Source organism: Lactuca virosa, chromosome 4, assembly GCF_052849685.1.
Source record: "Lactuca virosa cultivar CGN04683 chromosome 4, Lactuca_virosa_CGN04683_v6, whole genome shotgun sequence".
NCBI lineage: Eukaryota > Viridiplantae > Streptophyta > Magnoliopsida > Asterales > Asteraceae > Lactuca > Lactuca virosa.
This window is the reverse complement of record NC_136429.1, coordinates 28,594,757-28,616,852: the sequence shown is the minus strand read 5'-3', so window position 1 is coordinate 28,616,852 and position 22,096 is coordinate 28,594,757. Positions and strand designations below refer to the sequence as shown.

Below are 22,096 nucleotides of genomic sequence, written 5' to 3'. Positions count from 1 at the left end.
GCTTACAACATTGACCCAGAAGGGCGTGGCCTTTGACTGGGAAGAGAAACAACAAAAGGCGTTCCAAACGCTAAAGGGAGCCTTATGCACCGCACCGATACTATCCCTCCCAGAAGGGATAGAAGACTTCGTGGTTTATTGCAATGCATCCAACCAAGGGCTTGGCTGTGTTCTGATGCAACGAGGTAAGGTTATTGTCTATGCCTCAAGACAGCTAAAGACACACGAAGTCAATTACACCACACACGATCTTGAGTTAGGAGCAGTGGTATTTGCTCTGAAGATCTGGAGACACTACCTGTATGGTACAAAGAGCACCATCTTTACAGACCACAAGAGCCTTCAACACATATTCGACCAGAAGGAGCTCAATATGAGACAACGACGGTGGGTCGAGCTACTCAATGACTACGAATGTGAAATTCGTTATCATCCCGGCAAAGCCAATGTAGTAGCTGACGCCCTAAGTCAGAAGGAATACTCTGGTCGTAGAGTCAAATCATTGACTATGACTATCCATTCACACTTGTCCACACAAATTAAGGAGGCTCAGCTAGAAGCCTTGAAACCAAAAAATGTGGCGGGTGAATCCCTGAGAGGGATGGATAAAAACTTGGAAGTCAAGGGTGGCGGAGCCTTATACCTCATGGATCGGATCTGGACACCGAGGCACGGTGGATTCAGAAACTTGGTCATGACCGAAGCGCACAACACTAGATATTCCGTCCACCCAGGTTCAGATAAGATGTATATGGATCTTAAAAAGTTATACTGGTGGCCTAACATGAAAGCAGAAATTGCTACCTTCGTGAGTAAGTGTCTTACTTGCGCCAAGGTTAAGGTCGAATACCAGAAACGCTCAGGTTTACTTCAACAACCGGAGATACCTGAATGGAAGTGGGAGCGGATCATAATGGAGTTCATAACCAAGTTAACCAAGACAACGGGTGGTCTCGATACGATTTGGGTGATCGTAGACAGGTTAACAAAGTCCGCACACTTCCTGCCTATCAAAGAGACTGACAAGATGAAGAAACTAACTAGAACATACATTAGGGAGATTGTACGACTGCATGGTGTTCCCATATCCATTATCTCTGATAGAGATAGTAGATTCACTTCTAGGTTTTGGCAGTCACTACAAAGTTCCCTAGGAACTAGGCTAAACATGAGTACAGCCTACCATCCGCAAACCGACGGACAAAGTGAGAGGACTATTCAAACTTTGGAAGATATGTTGCGAGTCTGTGTGATAGACTTTGGGAAGGCATGGGATACTCATTTACCCCTTGTCGGGTTTTCCTACAACAATAGTTATCACACGAGCATAAAGGCTGCTCCATTTGAAGCCCTCTATGGCCGAAAGTGCAGATCCCTTCTGTGCTGGGCTGAGGTGGGTGACACATAGTTAGCTAAAGGACGAGTTCCTGACAGCACTCTCACAGGTCCGGAAAACATTCGGGAAACGACAGAGAAGATCGTTCAGATTCGTGAACAATTGAAAGCCTCTAGAGACCGACAGAAAAGCTACACAGACAAGAGAAGGAAACCTTTGGAATTCCAGGTGGGCGACCGTGTTCTATTGAAGGTCTCACCCTGGAAGGGCTTGATACGCTTCGGAAAGCGTGGAAAGCTAAATCCAAGATACGTATGGCCTTTCGAGATTCTCGCTAGAATCGGCCCTGTAGCTTACAAACTCAAACTACCTCGCGAACTTAGTAACGTACACCCTACTTTCCACGTCTCGAACTTGAAAAAGTGTCTGTCCGACGAGACTCTTGTAATCCCACTCGACGAGATCGAGATCAACGAGAGCCTCAAATTCGTGGAAGAATCAGTAGAGATCATGGACCGAGAGGTCAAGCAAACGAAGCAAAGCCGTATCCCGATAGTGAAGGTTCGCTGGAATGCCAAGCGAGGACCTGAATTCACTTGGGAGCGCGAGGATCAAATGAAACTGAAATATCCTCATCTTTTTACTTAGTTATTTGTAATTGCTTAATCGCTTAAACTCTAATTTCGGGACAAAATTCTCTCTAACGGGGGGATGATGTGACAACCTAAAATTTCTATCTTGCAAAGTCATTCAATTCAATCACAAGTCAAACTTGTTTCTGCTATCTTTTAGCATTGTTAAGGGTTTGTTCGAGTGTTCTAAGCCTAGTACATTCAGGGATTTGGTGTTAGGGAGTATCTGCTAGAGTTCATTGTGCAGCATTCGAGCCGGAAAACTCTAAGTCTTGGAGTTTACGGCCGTAAACTCTTGGCTGGCCGTAAACTCCTACCATTTACATGATATTCCTTCATTCTTCACCACTTCTCACACTTCCAACTCAAGAAAATCGGTTCTCTCTCAACTATCATCAAGAGTTTTCATCTTGATCTTCAAATATGTAAGTGTTTCTTCCATTTGTTAGTTGGTACCTTGCTTAATCTAGTGAAACCCTATGATTTCATCCATGATTTCATCTCTTTTGGGTAGATCTTCAAATCTTCATCACTTACACCAAGAACACCAAGAACACCAAGAACACATACTAGTTCTTGGACCGTGAACACCCCCTTCAAGCTTCAAAACGTAAGTATCCTTCCATATACTAGTTATCCTATAGAAGCTCTTAACATACACCCTTGAAAACAACCATTTCCCAAGAACAATAAGAGTTTACGGCCATGAGCATCTCCCTTGGCCGTAAACCCTCCTCAAGATCTTCATTGACCGTAAACTCCTATGGCCGTGAACACCATGGTCGTAAACCACCATGGCCGTAAACACCAAGGCCGTAAACACATTTGTGTAGCCGTAAACCCCTTTAGTGCAATCATATATGATTGTAACACTTCATTCTAAGTGTTTCCTAGTCCCTAAGGTGGTTCCAATTCATGATTAGTTGTTATATACACTAATTATATACATATATGTGTCATTATATGTTTAATATGATCCGTTTGTGCTCGAGGCTTCACTTGACACTTAGCATCCTATATCAATCATTCACTCGAATCACTCACTATAGGTGAGTTCATACCCCTAACTTATCTTTTAAATGATTTTAAATGCTTTTATGGGGGGGGGGGGGGAATACAAGTAGAAACCATTATAGTTATTGTATCAATCACATGTGATTAATAACTATCAAACAAGTGGATTTCTTATATTTCAAAACTGTGTTATCAAACAAACTGCTTTAAATCGTTTTATAAACTCTTTTATATGTTAAACTCTTTATCATTTTACAGAACTCTTTTTAAACTTATATATTGTCAAAATCATGTCTATATTGATATAGTTATATAAATAAGGTTGAAAGGGCTTAGGAATGATAACTCGCCTTATTTCATGTTCCTTGTTTGGTTGTGGACTTAGGGTACCGGTTGTTTGTCCGAGTGTCGTTTGAATCTTGGTTATATATTATGTATATGTGTATAGATATAAAAGTTCTTACATCAGTTCAATACCTTTGATTGGCAAAGGTGTACAAATATGATTCAGTCATACAAACAACATCACTAGTAAGCTATAATAGGTATAGTTTAGAGGATTACTACACACTATTTCTAGAACAATGAAACATACAAGAGTCAGTTCATACATGAGTCAGTTCAAACATACTATAACGAGAAACAGAGAGAACATACTATACACTAGGACAGAGAGAACATACTATACACTAGAACATAGAGAACACACTATACAAATACAAGAATACTATAACATTAATGTGAGCCACTACTTCATGACACGACAATATACGGTTGTGTCACGTTTCGTAACCAGAGTCTCCTGGAGGGAGAGCGTGAATTTGTGTATAGATCTATACGGGATTGACCATCCTACACCTTGCTTCTAGCTACAGTGGGACCTGCAGGTCTACGGGTGATGAATGTCATACCATTTCGATGTCTCGAACGTCGTGTTTTACTAGTCAATCAAGTATGGTTTAAGGTAGTTAGTACATCTGTAGTTACTTATATACAATACTACTGTACATCGTCATTTTTCCCACTACATTTATATTGTGATCTTCTCACATAAACGGTAATGTAAACTATATTTTTGGTAATGATAGTCATACTTGGGGGAAAACACTCACTTTTACAAAAGAACAAACTTACAAAACAGTCAGGTTTTGGTAGAAGACTACTTTAGTAGAAAATATAGGATTTTCTAGGAAGTATTCAAACATTTACAACAAACACTTACAAACTTTTACATCAAACATTTACAAACACTTTCATCAAACTTTTACAAAAAATGACATTAAAATACTTATCAACTCACCAGCTTTAATGTTGATCTACACTTTTAAAATAATTTGTATTCTCAGGTCACCAGTAGACAGGTACCGATGACCAGGTTTTGAAAAGACGGAGCACGTTCAAGACTCGTCTTTTATTTTGATTCATATTTTGGTGTCTTATCAACTATACAGAACACACTTGTATTGAATTATATTATTAATGCAATGGATGATGTTGTTGCTTGTTTTACTATTATGCATTGTTATGATACTGTACATGACGTCCTCCGCCCCCGAACGTTTCCGCCGTTCTGGTTTGGGGGTGTGACAATTAAGCCCTTTTTGGACGTCTAAAGTGTTAAAGTTTGAGACTTTATGATTTGGGAGTACTTTTGAACCATGGATCTGAAGTTTGGGATTAAGTGCATAAGCCATTAAGCACTTGACAAGGTTTTGGGATTTGCAAGGGTACGCCCCGCGTAGGAAGAAGTACGCCCCGCGTACCTGGTCAGCATCCCCGTATGCGGTCAATACAAGGCTCGCGTACGCCCTGCGTACCTTCAGGGTACGCCCAACGTACACCATCTGTTGGGTTTTCGCAATTGGGCTTTAGGTATTGGGCCATCTTTTGGGCTTTGATTATTAAGCCCTAATGGACTATCTGAGTAGTTGTGTTCTGGGCTAAATTGGAGAATTGGACCTTAAGATAAGGCCCAATAAGGAGTTGGGCCCAATTTGGATTAGGAATTGGGCTTGGGTCTTGGCCCAATTAGGGAATGGGTAAAATGGAAATTTACCCTATAGATCATTAGTCAAGGATGGTAATCCAATTGTTAATTGGATGTTTGTTTTGTTGTAATAGTTTGGGATTTTCGTGAGCCAGCAGTCGGAGGTTTTCAGTATGATTTGACATTGCAAAGTGAGTCTTCCTCACTATACTTTCGGGTCGAAGGCACCATGGCCAGCCCATTGGTTTGATAACCTGCTATTTCTGATATGCCGAGTATGGAATAGATATGCATGAGTATGCCAGTTCTTGATATGTTAGTCTGGTAGATCTGTAGGATTACCTATGTTTCTGTTTGCATGATTATCTGCGTACGTTGGTTATCAGTCAGTATATTGTGCTGGTTTGAGGTTGTACTGCTCTGTTTTGTAGCCAACAAACCCTGGGGTATTCCAGATATGAGCTGAGGGTCGGGTAGGGCATGCCAGACTCATACTGAGGGCTCAATAGCATTCGAGATACGAGCTGAGCACCCGGTTGGTATGCCAGACTTGTACTGAGTGCTTGAGGGTATTGGAGCAATCCGGATATGAGCTGAGGGCCGGGTAGGGCATGCTAGACTCATACTGAGGGCTCAATAGCATTCTACATACGAGCCGAGGGCCCGGTTGGTATGCCAGACTCGTACTGAGGGTTGAACATTGATAATTCAGTTCGATGACTGATCGGTACAAGGAGCAAGCCAGACATAAGTTGTGGGCCCGAGGGCAAGCCAGACTTATGCTGTGGGCTCAGGAGCAAGCCAGATGTGAGCTGTGGGCCCGATAGGCAAGCCAGAATCATATTGTGGGCTCAGGGGTAATCCAATATTTTAGTTATGGACCCATTGCATGTTGTTATTTTATATATGTGAACGTTTGTGTGTTTGGTATTTTGGGGGAACTCACTAAGCTTCGTGCTTATAGTTTTGGTTTATGGTTTCAGGTACTTCAATGGTTCGTATCAAGGTGAAGGCGTGACCGTACAAATCATCGCGTTTTGGACTTATGATTTCTGGGAAACTCTGATAACGTGAATGTTTAAAAAACTATGTCGAAAGAGATTTTGATTTTAAATAATATATTGGGAACAATGGTTTCTGTAACCAGTTCTTTAGAAAATGGTTGTTTTTGGAAGATTTAAAATTATTGAAATTTTTGTGATGTTACATAAACATTATGAACATAACACTTTGATAAAGGGCTTGATGAATTAAGTCGAATATTTTGACATGATAAAATGTCCTCTAGTAGTGCTTGGAAACCTTTAAAAGTGTTACAATTGGTTACCTAAAATACCAAAACCATCCAAACAAGTTTAAGACTCAAAAAGTGAGTTTTTGGGGGTGTTTGGGCTGCTACGTCACGCGGCCCACGTGGTCAGGCACGCGGCCTGCGCACAGACATCAGTTTCCCAGCTCGACCAAAAATTTTGAATTTTAGTATTTTATTCATAATTTTTGCATACGGACTCAGATTTACGCACGGTTTTCACCCACATTCATATTTTTGCACGAGGAATGATTTGAAATAATAAAATTTAGTAATGGAAGCTAGGAGGGGTATTTTGGTCATTTTAATGACTTATGTATGTATATGGTGTAGGTAGTGTTTGAAGAGGATTGCTCTAGGGAAAGGAACTAGAAGAGCACTAACTAACCTATGTGCGATTGAGGTGAGTATATGTTGGCATTTTCCCCACTTTGGGGTACATGGCAAAATGATTTTTATAATAATGAAATACTAATGTTTTGATATATGAAACGTTTTGAAGTGAAAGTGATAAATGCTTTTGGAAAGAATGTTTTGAAAGAATGCCTTGAAGGCAAGAATGTTTTTGAAAGAAAAGAACTTTTTAAAATAACAAATATCAACCATCAGGTTGGAATGTCAACATACTATGGGTCCAATCAACCATCGGGTTGGAATACCCCGGCCTGTTGGCTTACGCACAAAGCAGTAGGTTACCGGTCTAACAGATCACTACAGTACAATAACATACATAACATTATATCAAATCCAATGGACCGGAATTGGTGCCTTCGACCCACAAGTACAGTGAGGAAAACTCACCTCGCAGACTAAACATAACTGATGAGGACCGACTCCGAATCTCAGCTCTCAAACCGATACCTGTTTACACCAAGTGACCAATTCCATCAAAATCCCAAAATACCCTCAAAGTCCAACTTGGTCAAAGTCAACGATCAAGGTCAACAGTCCATGTTGACCCAACACGCCGTGTTGACTTCGAAACACGCCGTGTTCCGTCTGTACCCAAACAGTCGGGAAAATCCCGATCAACACGCCATGTTGACTTAGAAACACGCCGTGTTTGCCGAAGATCCAACAACTTAATACGTTAAGTCGTTTTCCTTGATTCCAAGAGCTCCAAAGCTCAGATCTAGTCCGAAATGTGATCCATAAGGATAAAGTTTCCGACTTTATCCATTGGGACTATCCAAAAAGGTCCAACACCCAATCCCTAAAGCTTAAAAATGCAAGGGCTTAACCAAGAAGCACTTAATCCTTAAATTCCGAAATCCATCCTTTCCATAAGTGATTCTAACACCAAAACCATCCCAAATGTTGGTGCTTTTTAGATATAAATGTCAAATGTATGTCTTGAACCCATATTGGGTCAAAATGAGGATTTATAACCTAATCTCTATGCATGGCATCAAAACTTGATTAAAGACCATATCCAAGACACTACTAGGTCACCTTGACTTGAAGATTCATAAAGTTGCAAACGTTATGAGATCTAACCATTCCAACATTCAAAAACAAAAAGCAAAAGGGACGTGTTTTTTAGTAGAAACCAATATGGAGTTATCTACCATGCCAATTGTTTGACTTATATTATATCATCTTAATGGTTATAACTTAAAATCTTTTTAGTCAACACTTGATATAATCTAATATTCTAATGATATTTTACACTTTTATAAGAATTATCAATTGATTTCTTTTTCGAAAATTAACTAAAAGTACATAGGCATTACTTCATCAGAGCATATGTGTGCATTCTTTTGGGAATATATAGGTAGGCCTGGCTACTTTCTAGTGTCACATGACATAACTTTTTGGTTCTGTAGACAAATTATGATGTTTTTGAAGTATAACATCATGTTAAACCACTGATTTTAGGCTTTATATTCACTTAATTATTAATCTATTAACCCTAATTTTCAAATATGGTCGAAGCTCGATTCGAAATGGGAACAAATATATAACTTTATTTTGGACATAAACCCTTGTCATGTCTCGAAACTTACCAATTTTTGAGTACCAAAATATTAAATAAATCAAAATGTTTCCCACAAGTTAAAGAATTAATGCTTTGGAAAACGTAGTTAACTAAATAAACCACAAGTGCCTTATTTCTTTTGATTCTTTTAAAGTACTTCTGAGTAGTTCATAACTCAAGAAACACAGAAAGGGTCTCTTTTGGCAATTAACAAATTAATTTCTCTTTTCTCATATTCCAAGAAAGCTTAAGGTTTATGTGATGTGTATTTATTTGTATTGAAAAAAAAGGTACATATTTTACTTTTTCTTAATTACCACTTTTACCCCTCTTTTCAGTGACTGCTGCTGCTACATTACATTAGCCTTCTTGTATCCTTCTTTCTGCTAGTCTGCAGTATCCAAAGCTTCACTCAAGAGATGACTAAAGATGAAGACTTCAAGCTCCTCAAGATTCAGGCCCACCTCATTTTCTTTTTTCTTTTATAATTTGTTTTTTACTTCTTCATGTTCTTGTTCTTTATGCCTTCTATATTTTGATTTTTGATTTTTGTTTTGGTTTCAACAGACATGCATTCTGAGAGTGAACTTGCATTGTGAGGGTTGCAAGCACAAAGTGAAGAAAATCCTTCAGAGAATTGAAGGTGGCTCCTCTCTCTTCCACTTGAGTCTTGAGATTTGTGTTTTTAGTGATAAATTAGCAAATTTTGATATGGGTTTTCGTGAAGTTTCAAAATTTATGCAAAATGTGGTGCTCTAGTGATATAATCTATGGCAAAACCCTTCTTCAGAGCTTAAATCTGTAAATCGAGAGAAATACACAACTTTCAGTACAAAATGTACAATTGATTATTGCACATTTGCTTAGAGTTTGGGTATTTCAGCTATGGGAAAAGGAATTACATTGTTCTAATGTTTTACGTGGTGGGATTCTGATAAAGATTGAAATTTACAGAAATCTTGTAACATTTGCTTATACTTTTTTTTTTCTCAGAACCAGAGCTCCTAAATTCATAGGAACGTAAATCTCTATTGCATGATGTACAAGTTATGAATGCAGTTTTTTGGATTTGAGATTTTCAGATATGGCTTTTTTTGTACAAATTCTGATGCACGAGGTACAAATCAGTATAATATTGGCTGTAAATGTTGCAGGTGTGTATCAAGTGAGCATAGATGCAGAGCAGCAGAAGGTGACTATTTCAGGAAGTGTAGATTCAGCAACTTTGATAAAGAAGCTTGTGAAAGCTGGTAAACATGCCGAAATTTGGTCAAACAACAACCAAAGTCAAAGTCAAAGTCAAAATCAAAATCAGCAAAATCAGAAGGGCTCTAACATGAAAGATGACAAGAAAAACAAAACCCAGAAAGACGATTTCACCAAAAGCCTTGAATCCTTGAAAAAACAGTCAAAGCTTCAGCCTTTGACCTCCGGAGAAGATGATGATCCATTTGAAGATGACGAGGATTTGAGGTTTCTGAAAGGGAAAACAAATCAATTGGGGGTTTTGAGGCAGAATCAGAAACAACAACAAAAACAGCAAGAATCAACTGCAAATTCTGCCAATAATGCGAGGAATTCCAAAGCTAAAACTCAACCCAACAATGGAAGTGGCAAGAAAGTTCAGGTCAATGTGGGAGGGCAAAAAGGCAATTTCGAGAATTTGAATGAGGGCAAAAAGGTAAATGAGTTGAGCTCCATAATGAACAATCTTGTTGGTGGTGGTGGAGGGTTTGAAACGCCTGAGAACGGTGGATTTGCAATGGCTACCGGTGGTCAACAGATGATGAACTTTAACATGAATGGGCCTGGGCCTGGGCTTGGGCTAGGGTACAACCAGCAGCAGCAAGAGTACAACTCCTCTGCTGCTGCTGCATCAATGATGATGAACATGCAAAACAGGCAAGCAATGTATCAGAGGTCACCTATGATGCCACCAACCACCGGTTATTACTACTATAATTACAATCCTGCCCCTTACACTTACAGTGAGTCCCCTCATGGCTACTACTACACTAATACCAATGGTGGTGGTGGTGGTGTCAACATGTTGAGTGATGAGAATACAAGCAGTTGTTCAGTCATGTGAGGGGCAAAAGTGGGAAAAAAGATTAGACCTTTTAGAAAGTATTTGTGTGAAAGAAGTTTGATTTAATGTAGTTGTGGTCTTGTGGATGTTGTTGGTGGATCTTTTGTTGCCAAGTTTACTCTTGTGAAAAACAAGTGGTTCTTGTGTCTAATTTGACATGAAGTTTAGTCTTTTAGATGTTAACAGTCTATGGTGGATCTTGAAAGAACCTCACATTGACTACTGATTGTGATTTTATTTGTTGCTCTTTAGGGGATTTTGTTTGTTTGGTAAAAAAAATTTTATTACATGTGGGTTAACTCTTTCTTTCTCTGATTGTGTTGAGCGTGTTTAGATATAAGAACGTGATAAAGTTGATTTTATATAACTAGGTTGGAATTTTTCTAAATTTATTAGATTATTAAACTATATTTAACATCAAAGTTCAAACATGTGGTTTTCTATGAATTTGTTTCCTAGTAACTAATATTATGCAACACTAATTGAAGTGTTTGATAAATCACGTTGAATGAGATGCCAAAATATTGATATAGTGTTGCATAATATTAGTTACTAGGAAACAAATTCATAGAGAAAACCACATGTTTGAACTTTGATGTTAAATATAGTTTAATAAAGTGAAATATTCGCATCATAACAAAGATAATGTGCAAATGTGGTGTGTAATACCAGGGTAGGAAAGATAGATATGAGATTATGAAGGATTGAAATGTTCTCAAGTTAAAGTACGAGCATTCAAAGTGTAACTTACCCTAATCCTAAATTTAGTCCTGCGAATTTTGAGATTATGAAGGATTGAAATGTTCTCTAAATGCGAATTTTGGATTCGAAGAGTCAAATTCTTGGGTCACGTGGTTAGCGAAGAGGGAATTCACGTGGATCCTTCCAAGATAAAGGCCATTGAGAACTGGTCAGCTCCGAAGACGCCTACATAAATTCGTCAATTTCTAGGCCTCGTTGGCTACTATCGCAGGTTCATTCACAACTGCTCTCGGATTTCGAAACCGCTTACAACATTGACCCAGAAGGGCGTGGCCTTTGACTGGAAAGATAGATATGAGATTATGAGATTATGAAGGATTGAAATGTTCTCTAAATGCGAATTTTGGATTCGAAGAGTCAAATTCTTGGGTCACGTGGTTAGCGAAGAGGGAATTCACGTGGATCCTTCCAAGAGGGAATTCACGTGGATCTTGAAAGAACCTCACATTGACTACTGATTGTGATTTTATTTGTTGCTCTTTAGGGGATTTTGTTTGTTTGGTAAAAAAAAATTTATTACATGTGGGTTAACTCTTTCTTTCTCTGATTGTGTTGAGCGTGTTTAGATATAAGAACGTGATAAAGTTGATTTTATATAACTAGGTTGGAATTTTTCTAAATTTATTAGATTATTAAACTATATTTAACATCAAAGTTCAAACATGTGGTTTTCTATGAATTTGTTTCCTAGTAACTAATATTATGCAACACTAATTGAAGTGTTTGATAAATCACGTTGAATGAGATGCCAAAATATTGATATAGTGTTGCATAATATTAGTTACTAGGAAACAAATTCATAGAGAAAACCACATGTTTGAACTTTGATGTTAAATATAGTTTAATAAAGTGAAATATTCGCATCATAACAAAGATAATGTGCAAATGTGGTGTGTAATACCAGGGTAGGAAAGATAGATATGAGATTATGAAGGATTGAAATGTTCTCAAGTTAAAGTACGAGCATTCAAAGTGTAACTTACCCTAATCCTAAATTTAGTCCTGCGCTATCCTCTGGCTCGTCGGAATCTTCTCAGGCCGGCGATAATGTTACTTCAGAACCACACTCCTCTGTTCTTCAACACCGCTGGCGGGAAACTCCCCATCCGTTTCGACGAACGTAACATTTTAAAACACAGACGATATCGAGTCTCGTGTTCGAATTCTTATTTGTCGAACAAGGTATGTCGAAGCTTTCGCCGGATACTCACTCTTTCCTCTTATATGAGGTCGTAGTATGTGTGTGAATTTTCGTTTGCGTTTGTGATAGATATTCAGATATTGTGTTTTGTTGCAGTGGAAGAGACTATACACTAGCGTTTTGATTGTGCCAACAGGAGTTGGTGCTTCGATTGGAGGTTACGCCGGTGATGCTTTACCTGTTGCTCGAACCCTTGCTTCAGTAGCCGACTGTGTCATTTCTCATCCCAACGTATGTTGTCTGCATCTCTGTGTTTCCTTTTTAAATTGTGATAATGTTGTGGTGTGATGATTCTGTTCACAGCAGCTAGAATTTAAGTTATCCCTTCCCTCCAAACCCTAGATTTTCTGTAACAATTGAACATTCACAGGTTCTTAATGCAGCAATGCTCTACTGGCCAATGCCAAATGTCATGTACGTAGAAGGTTATGCCCTAGATAGATTTGCAGAAGGCTTATGGACACTACAGCCTGTTCACCAGAACAAGGTTTCCTACAAAACTATCGATTTATTTCATCCATGGAGTTAATACACACACCATTACATAATATATGGTTACATTGTCATGATTTTGTTCGTGTAATCAGGTGGGATTGGTTCTTGATGCAGGAATTGAGGAACAGCTACGCATTCGTCATCTTCAAGTGGCAGATGCAACAAGAGCATCACTTGGTTTACCAGTTCTTGAGTACATTGTCACTGACACACCTCTAGAGGTGAGAAATTTTCACTTTTTAGTTGAATACGAATCAAGTTTCTATGGATATATCTTAAGTTTAAGAACTTGCAGGTGGAAAAGTGGATCAATCTGAAGAACGGACAGGCAACAGGGAGGATAAAACATCCTGATTCCTTATTAAGAGCAGTAGAAACATTGTGTGATCGATCTATAAATGCTGTTGCTGTTGTGGCTCGTTTTCCAGATGATGACATTGAAGATGTGGATGATTATAGGCAAGGAAAGGTAATATTATTATTAAGATATTAACATACAATTGTTTCACATGAACATGCCTAAATTAAATATTTGTATCTAAATTATGTTTTATAAGCAGGGAATCGATCTACTAGCAGGAGTGGAAGCCATTATAAGCCATCTGGTTGTGAAGAATTTCAAGATCCCTTGTGCACATGCTCCTGCCCTATTACCTCCTCCACTCACCAAGTCCTTATGTCCAAAATCTGCTGCTGAAGAAGTGAGTTGATACTTGTATATATATACACATTCATATAATCATACATACATCTAAAAGGGTTTTGATATGATTTTGGAAACAGTTGGGATATACATTCTTGCCATGTGTGCTTGCTGGCTTATCTAATGCACCACAGTACTTGACTAATGAGTATGAGTCTCAAAGAAATGGTTGTAGTTGTATAGTGGGAAGTGATGTTGATAGTGTCATTCTTCCAGCAGATGCATGTGGAGGAGATGGTGTTCTTGCATTTGCAAATAAAAAAAACAAGGTCAAATTTTTTTTTTTTTATGACAATTTCATTTTATTTTTGTTACTCTTCTGAATTCTGTATGTAATATGGATGATTATGCTGCTGCAGCCTCTGATTATTTGTGTGCAAGAGAATGAAACTGTGCTGAATGACACTCCTGATAAATTTGGAATTGATGTGGTATGTTGAAACAAGACAATGATCTTTACACATGATATAGGTTTCTTTAAGTCAAAATAATGCATTGACTATGTCATATAAATGTAATCTATATTTGTTTTTGAAGGTGAAGGTGTCAAACTATTGGGAAGCTATAGGAGTAGTTGCAGCTCATAAGGCTGGAGTTGACCCGAATTCACTCAGAAGGGACAAAATCAAGAACATTAACACAAATTCCTTAATTCCTTCTAATGCTTGTGTAGCTTCAACTTCTACAGTATTTGCTTGATTATCAACTCCATACTCATTTTCTTTTGGAAAGTAACTACTTCATTGTCCTTTCTGTTAAAAAAAAAATACAGGTTTTGTACTAGGTTTTGGGGGGGGGGGGGGGGGGGGGGGGGGGGGGAATGTATATTTTTTTACTGGGTACTATTAGTATTGATTAGAATTAGTTGAGGGTTATAAAATTTATCAAATTTCTCTCAACAGTTGTAAAAGTTTATTTGTTTATAAGGTGTCATACTTTTATTTCTTTTTGTTACAACATTGTATTTTCAGCTTTTCTTATTAAGACATGTATGCACTTTGAAAAATCTATCCAATATAATATTATACTTTGATTTTTTTTTGTTATTAGGGCATAGTATCTTGAAAAATGTACTTAATTATTTCAATGGAAACTTGTCTTGTTCTTTTGGATATTATTGCTATAATCGAGTATTTTTTTTTTTCAAAATTGATCGTAAAAAAACAAATAGGATGCTATAATAAACAAATAAATTGAAATATGTTATTGTATTTAACCCAAATTAGAACACAAAGCACGTCATACAACTTCTTTTGGCACACAGTAAAGAAAGTGGTTCATTACTAAAAGTGTTGTCAAAAGCTTCGAGTGGTTTCGAAATTGCTCTTTCTCTCTCGTTGACCGAATGAAGCTAAACTTAAAAAGTGGTTCATCATTTAAGCACCATTTAATCAGGACCATTGACATTTGAGTGGAGCCTGCCTTTCATGTGAAGGAAATTTCAAGGCAGAAAAGCTTTTTATCATGTGATATTGTGCAATAATAACTTTTATATTATATAAATAATAACAGTACAACCAAGCGGGTACAATCATTTTAATGCTTTCATGTAATAATAACTTGTATATCACACAATACTAATTATACAAGCAAAAGGTACATATATAAAAAAAAGTGTACACTCATAAAAAGGCCTGTTTCCACGTGCTCTTATTAATGACTTGTACCTTGTGCATTAATACTTAACCACACAAACGGGCATGCATACTATCTTTTTCAGGCAGAAGCCTCGTTTCATGTGCTGTCATTCAGACTTGTAACTTTTGCATTAACATTCAAAAGAGATCTGAAAAAAAAAAGGACCATTTGTGTGACCCATACGCTAAAGAAACCAAAATCCGAACAGCTGTTGTGCATTGAGGACTTGTACTTGTGCATTTAAGTGAACCATAAGAATAAGATAAAGTAACCAGAATTTTCATTTAATAAAGGGCACATCTAATACACCAATAATTCACGTGGAATATAATTTCCAAGCAGAAGCCTCACATGTACAAGTTCTTTCGTAAAAAAATCAAGAACCCCTGCCCAAATTTTTATACAAAAGAACATATCAAAGGGTGAATTTCACCCCAAAAATACATCAAGAACAACCCCAAATTAACCAATCCTTCATAATCTTCTTCACAATTACGATGACCATTGATCAGGTACTGTGAGAAAATAACTCGTCATTGCCTTCCGGAACCTTCTCTTGTATTGTTTTGGAGAAATTATGGTTGGTGAAGCGTTTTTGGGCCCACCCAGAATTCCCGACGCCTTTACCCACGTTTCAAGCTGTTTGTCCCACGTGTATTGTCGCATGAAATCAATTATCCCCAAAACCAATTCTTTACTCTCTTCATCAACTCCAACCAGCAACGAATAATCCATCACGTCAATTGACTGCACAAAATAAAATAAAAAATAGATAAATAAAATTTTAAAATTTAAATCATTTTCGAGGGTAGTAAAGTGAAAATTCATATACATACCGCTAAGAATGACGTGTCGTTCCAAACCGCTCTTTCCAGGTTCCGTTTAGCTTTGCTTCCGAGAAAAATGGGGTTCGTTCGTAATGCCTCCAACAAATTCATATCGAGAAGTGTTTTGTTTGCTCCGGTTTCCGAATTATAACGAGACCTCGCTGACCCTTTCAGATCATAAACCCTAGAAATACGTTTCTTAAAGAACAAATTCTCCATCACCATTACATGCATCTTCACTTCCTTCCCATTCCCACTTCTCAAATGCTTTACAGTCACCTGATAAATCCCCACGATTTTAGCAAGACAAATAGGGCTCCCGGAGTTTAAGGAATCCGTCAAGTATTTGAAGTATTGTGGAGCGAATTCCTCGAACGATTCCAGTTCGGTTTTCGTCACTTGTTTTATGATAAACCGTTCGTCTAATGATTTTGCGAAATACACGTTGCTTTTCCCGCCTTGTGCGCTCCACCTCTTGCATCGGCTTAAAGAACGCATGTAATCGAGTTCGCTAGGGCAACATTTTTTCCTTAAGGAATCGAATTGTTTCGCAAAGTAACAAGTCACTGAGAATTTCACCTTTTCGTCCTCGAACGGAATCGTTAAATGATGGGAGCTTTTGGAATCGGAAAACAACGATCCGATTCCTGTTGAAAGGTCTTCTGATTTGTAGTTTGAGTATTGGATGTAGTCAAGATCAACAGATCCGAAGGATTGCCAGCCTGAAAGCTTGGAAACGGAAACAGAATGATTTCTATTGAGATACGGTTTATCTATGAACCATTCTTCGTATTCCTTTGAAGCAAGGGCGTATGATATGATGCTTGTGGGCTCGTTGTCATATACTGTAATCACTGAGTTTTGGGTGCCATAAGGAAGCATTAAATGGGCACCTTCTGGGAGAAAAGATGGTGGTGAAATGAACATCGGTTTGTTCCTCCATAGAAACTCCAACTTTTGATCTTCATTGGGGAAAACTTGAGAGTAACTCCTGTGTATGTTGCGGATTGGGTCTTTATAATGTTTGGCATCTTGAAAAGACAGAGAGGGTGGAAGTTCTTTTTGGATTTGTTCTTGAAGGGACATTGCAGAATCGAAGGAGTAAACCCTAGCAGGAGATGAAATTAGCCTTCTGAAATGTGGATTTGCAGGTTTGTTTCTTCTTTCATGTTCATGTCCATCGATTGGTGAAACATCAAATGAAGCTCTCAAGGGTCCTGTCCATGCAGAATCGATTTTGTCAGACAGAAAGGATTCCGAGTCATCGGTTTCTTCATTGGATTCGATTTGATTGTACTCTGAGTCATTGATTCGGTCAACACTTCCTGCAAAAGTTGAATAACTTCTCCTGTGTTTGACCTCAACAGCATCTTTGGAATTAGAACCCTTTAGAGAGGAGAGCCTTCGATCCCAAACATGTAGACCAATCGTGAGAGAATGTCTCAATCGGTTAAGCTCAAAAACGTCTATTTCAGCCACACTCTCATCACCAGAAGGTTGAAGCAGATCCTAATTTATAAAACAAACACAAATGAGTCCCAAAAACCGATACAAATCATACATTTTTACTTCAAGATTCAAGGTTTCAAGATACTTACCATGTAAACATCTCTTTCTTTAATTAGCAAATCTTTCAACTCCTCCACATGTTTACTCAACTCACTTGAATCTGAAGCCTCATTTCCTTCGGCCCGATGTAATACTTCAGATATCTCATTATACAAAGCTTTCGCCTTGCTCAAAAGCTAACACCCAGAAAAAAAAAAACAAATCAGAATATAAGAGAATAATTTCAAATATTCAATAAATTGTAAGATTCAGATCTTTATAAGCACCTCTGATACTTCTTTCTTTAACCAATCTTGTTGAACATGACCAGTAAACTGTAGTACAGATGGTGGCAACCGTACAGAAAGAATATCAATTGGAGAGTAGCGGAAAAACACCACCATACTCCCCAAGCTGTTGTAGGGAAAATAATAAAAGTTAAAATAATTATAAATTGTGCAGATACAAAAATGTTGTGTTAGAATTACGGAAATACCCATAGAAACGTAGGCAATCTCGTTGAAGAGAATGACCACATCCCGCAACACGATTAGCAGTTGCATGATTTGAAAAACTAAGTTCCAAAAACTTTCCAAAAGAGAGACCCCATGCAGCATCAGACATGATCACTCTATGAGTTGCAGGTGGGACCCCGTCCACATGGGCACACCTCAGACACCTGTGCCACATCCATATCTTTCCATCCTTTTCACCTGGTAGCTTCAGGGACGGAAGTCGTCTAACATTAATTGTTAGATTCCCCTGTTGGTGAGTGTAGCATACCACATGGGCTTCTGCTGTTTCGTTGCATGATCTACAATTTGATGTCTGAACAAAAAACCCAAATCAAAAGAAAGGTAAAGATTTAACCTTTTTATGAAACTAGTAAAAACCCAAATAAAAAAAAATTAAAGATTCAATCTTTTTATGAAATTAGAAAAAAACCCAAATCAAAAGAAAGGTAAAGATTCAATCTTTTTATGAAATTATGCAAGAAAGATGACAAATTTATATAGAATTAAGTTTTACCTGATCAAAAAGATCATCTTGGAGGTACCTCCCAAGTGGTTTATCGAAGCAGCCATAGAATTTTATACGCAAGAGTCTTGATCGTTCACATATGTTACCATTTAACACGCATCGGCTAGAAAACGATACTAATATGCTTTGATTGTTGTCAGTTGCTGAATAGTATTCATTTGAGGCATCAATTACTTCAAGACTTTCACCCTTTTCCACTTCATTTTCTTCCACACTAACTGTTAAAGAACAGTCTAACGGATCATCACACTGTGTAATCACACTTCCATCCTTCATCTGACATGAGGCTTGACTTTGACACTCAACAGCCACATCAACTCCCTCAGATCTGGGCGAATCCGTAATTTCAAGATTTGACCTTACTGTCTTTTTAGGTAAACTAGCACCCTCATCGGCCAAGAAAGAAGTTTCCAGTGACAAATGATAAGCAGCAAAGACAGCATACTGAATAACATGTTTGACTTTCTTTAAATCTTCACGACACGAGCCTTTTAGCAAGATCTACAAAAATAAAAAGTTGATTAAAACATGAAATTAAAATCAAATTGGATATATATATTATATGGTAAATGGAAAAAGGGATTGGGATTCTTACTGTGCAACCCAACCGCCTGGGACAACCATCAAAGAACATCAAGGTCTTGGATGGCTTCTTGGAGAACTGATTATCTGCTTCATGATCCTCAGAGAATTTTTCCAATCTAAAAAGCTCACATTGACCTAATCGTGTGGTGGAGATCTTATCTGTAGATGGGGTTATAGGAGCACCAGTACACCTGGCTATTCGTTCCAATAAAGGTCTTTTAACATTTGAAACCAGTGAAATCTCCTTGGCTAAAAGATACTCTTGTGCATACGAAGATACACTTTTTTCCACCAATAACACATTTGGTCTACGTGCCTCTATTCTTGAAACAATCATCTTCAAGTGATCAATTTCTTGTTGCAGTAGGGTTTCAATAGAAGCAAGCTGATTATGAGACCTTTGATACTCGAGTGCTCCCCCTAAAATAAGCAACCTTGGATTCTTGTACTGTGATGTCATCCGTTTGTGCTTTATGTTTTTTGTACAAACTACTCCCTTAACAAATAAACTGCATCAAGAAAACAACAATATGAGTCTTTCCCATTTTAAACATCATTACAAAAAGAGAAATAGGGTTTTGTTTTACCTTTCGTGAGGACTTCCGGATGCTATACATTTAATTTTTACATAATCACCAGGATCCATACTGCCACCTCTACTGGTGTCTGGTTTCACAAAGTTTGCTGCTTGCCATGCTAATGATGTTATTATGTCAAGCCATTCATCTGCTTCCATGAACTCTGATTGTAACAGCTGTGAAACAAGCGCCCTGAAATGCCCTTGAACTACAGTCTCCAATGGCTTCTTGTGCTCCGAATTTGGGCCATTTTGAAGTGTATCACTAGATGAAAAAACGGCACCTGTGGGTCCGATTTCATCATCGTCATCATCGTATGAAAAGAAACTGATTTCTTCATCATCTGGTGGTAGAGGAAACCAAATAAGACCATTGTTTTCAAGATCTAATGGCTTGTTGTGTGACGTGTCATCAAATACTGACAGATCATCATTAGCAGGATCCTCAGTTCCCTGATCTTCTTGCTGTACAGAATGCCTCCTAAGTCTATTGGATGTAAAGTGAACCCTAGAGGGACTGAAATTGTAAAATTCATGGCTTGTATTGACACTACTCGAATCTACATCTGAAGTATCAAGACTATACGGGCTGAACACGTTCTTTGAAGAATCCCCTGTTTCATCTTCATCACTCCTATAAAAAAGCAAAATTTTAGATAAAAGATTTTGTCAAATCTTAATAGATATAAATTACAGATATCGTAACATACCTGATACAATTTGGTGAAGGTGGTTCTGGGCTTTGACGAGGTGAATCAGAAGGATGTATCTTATGACTAAATTTTCCCCCAATTTTTTGTTTAACATCAAGATTCCCACAAAATCTGCAAGATCGGAGGTGAAGCCCAGCTTGCGTGCCACTTTTGGATTCAACAACAACAAAAGAGCCATAGCCATAGCCCTGCACACACCTCTCACAAAACAACCGGCTACATTTCTGACAGTGGTAACCGAGGCAAGACTCGGAAACTCTGATTTCGCATTGGCAACACATGGTTTGACCACCGTCGGCCATTTTGACTTCGCCGGAGATAGAAGTTAGGTCACTTGTTCCCCAATAAATCCAAGATCTAACCTTTTCAATCAAATCTAGTAGTGTGTTATCAGCAACTCCCATCAAAACCTCACACCCCAATTCCCAATTCTCCTCCTATCCTACGAAACTAAGAAACAGAAAAGTTTAAAACCCAAAAACTAAAAAAACAACTTGGGTTTTTTTTGGAAGTTTTGAGGCTGTTTAACAAGCCTATGAAGTTAATTAAGATGGTTTTTTTCTTTTGAAAATGGAAAGATTCAAGAAAGGAACAAAAAGGTCTCCTTGAAATCACGAAAAAATCTCAAATTAGGAATGTATGTACACAGATCTTGTTACTATAATCACACATAGAGAACCCCTGGAAGATTTAAGACCACAACAACAACAAATAGAAAGTGTTTTTTTTTTCTTCCTTGCTTCAATATCCGTATGTAAAGCCCCACAAAAAGTAACCCTAGCTAACCAATACCAGAATCATCGAGAAGAGAAGTTCCCAAAATCAATTGGAGCATCAAACAAACGAGATCCAGGGTTTAACCACCAAAAAGGGATACAATTCAGATCATATGCCACATGAATCCCATGGTTAATTCGATCGACGAGGGTCTGAACAAAAAGGAACAAACCCCCATGTTTGAAACGACAAAAAGTAACACAAAACTTCAATTTCCTCCAAAAGTAAAGTATCAAATCAGATGATTAACGAGAGTATAAGAAGAATTTATAGAACACAGAGGACGAGGATAAAAAGGAGGAAGAGATAGACTACGGAGAAGGTTCCGTTTAGGGCTCGCATCTCCATATCAACTTGAATCATCTGCTGCTGTTTCTTCTTTTTCTTGAGGAAAAACCACACTTTTTTCTTCTCGCTTTCCCGAATTTCGCGGCAATGCTTTCATTTTCACTACTCAACTACATTTAAAATATACATATACACACGCATACACTGTAATTCCATTATTATTCTATTCTATTCATGTAGTAATGTAATCTTATGTGTTTGTAACCCTAATTTCGCTCTCACCCTTTTTAGACTGTCACAATCCTTATCTAATCTAATCGAATCTCTTTACCTGGGTTTTGTAATGACCCTGGCCCCCCTTGGAAAGCGAAAACTTTCCCTTTTTTAGTTTATTTGCTTTAAACCCCCCTCACGTTTTTAGCAAAATCTGTATCTCACCATTTATGTTTCATAAATTTCATTGTTAAGTTCCAAATGATGTTTTTATATGCTCTAAAAATCAAGTTTAACTTGAAACACCATGTATAATGATGGATCTACGAAATTTTCATATGTATGTAAAAGTTAATGTTAATAAAAAAAAATGGTTAATATCA

At 37.8% G+C, this 22,096-nt stretch overlaps 3 protein-coding genes across 3 annotated transcripts; 2 read left to right on the top strand and 1 right to left on the bottom strand.

The window, feature by feature from the left end:
* The first annotated feature begins 8,581 nt into the window (after positions 1-8,581).
* Positions 8,582-10,660, top strand: LOC145103813 (uncharacterized). Its single transcript, XM_079041069.1, has 3 exons — positions 8,582-8,714; positions 8,824-8,899; positions 9,411-10,660. Exons 1-3 carry the CDS (start codon positions 8,676-8,678, stop codon positions 10,343-10,345), a joined length of 1,050 nt encoding a protein of 349 aa, XP_078897195.1. The 5' UTR covers positions 8,582-8,675; the 3' UTR covers positions 10,346-10,660.
* Positions 10,661-12,063: 1,403 nt separating this feature from the next.
* Positions 12,064-14,297, top strand: LOC145109654 (uncharacterized). The gene is made up of 9 exons (XM_079046850.1): positions 12,064-12,289; positions 12,405-12,539; positions 12,679-12,795; positions 12,896-13,024; positions 13,099-13,272; positions 13,364-13,504; positions 13,587-13,775; positions 13,866-13,937; positions 14,044-14,297. The coding sequence occupies exons 1-9, from the start codon at positions 12,155-12,157 to the stop codon at positions 14,203-14,205; spliced, it is 1,254 nt and encodes a 417-aa protein (XP_078902976.1). The 5' UTR covers positions 12,064-12,154; the 3' UTR covers positions 14,206-14,297.
* A 1,105-nt stretch (positions 14,298-15,402) lies between these two features.
* Positions 15,403-21,792, bottom strand: LOC145103812 (putative 1-phosphatidylinositol-3-phosphate 5-kinase FAB1C). The gene is made up of 9 exons (XM_079041068.1): positions 20,433-21,792; positions 19,733-20,356; positions 19,156-19,654; positions 18,549-19,061; positions 18,016-18,347; positions 17,807-17,933; positions 17,570-17,716; positions 15,981-17,480; positions 15,403-15,891 (listed from the first exon to the last, which is right to left on the bottom strand). Exons 1-9 carry the CDS (start codon positions 20,837-20,839, stop codon positions 15,637-15,639), a joined length of 4,404 nt encoding a protein of 1,467 aa, XP_078897194.1. The 5' UTR covers positions 20,840-21,792; the 3' UTR covers positions 15,403-15,636.
* Positions 21,793-22,096: the final 304 nt, after the last annotated feature.

Coding starts and splice junctions, on each gene's coding strand:
- LOC145109654 (XM_079046850.1), top strand. CDS start 12,155: ATGTTACTTCAGAACCACACTCCTCTGTTCTTCAACACCGCTGGCGGG. Junction 13,505..13,586: donor CAAAATCTGCTGCTGAAGAA/GTGAGTTGATAC, acceptor TTTTGGAAACAG/TTGGGATATACATTCTTGCC. Junction 13,938..14,043: donor ATAAATTTGGAATTGATGTG/GTATGTTGAAAC, acceptor TTGTTTTTGAAG/GTGAAGGTGTCAAACTATTG.
- LOC145103812 (XM_079041068.1), bottom strand. CDS start 20,839: ATGGGAGTTGCTGATAACACACTACTAGATTTGATTGAAAAGGTTAGA. Junction 20,357..20,432: donor CCTTCACCAAATTGTATCAG/GTATGTTACGAT, acceptor GCTTTTTTATAG/GAGTGATGAAGATGAAACAG. Junction 15,892..15,980: donor ACGACACGTCATTCTTAGCG/GTATGTATATGA, acceptor TATTTTGTGCAG/TCAATTGACGTGATGGATTA.
- LOC145103813 (XM_079041069.1), top strand. CDS start 8,676: ATGACTAAAGATGAAGACTTCAAGCTCCTCAAGATTCAG. Junction 8,715..8,823: donor TCAAGCTCCTCAAGATTCAG/GCCCACCTCATT, acceptor TGGTTTCAACAG/ACATGCATTCTGAGAGTGAA. Junction 8,900..9,410: donor AATCCTTCAGAGAATTGAAG/GTGGCTCCTCTC, acceptor TAAATGTTGCAG/GTGTGTATCAAGTGAGCATA.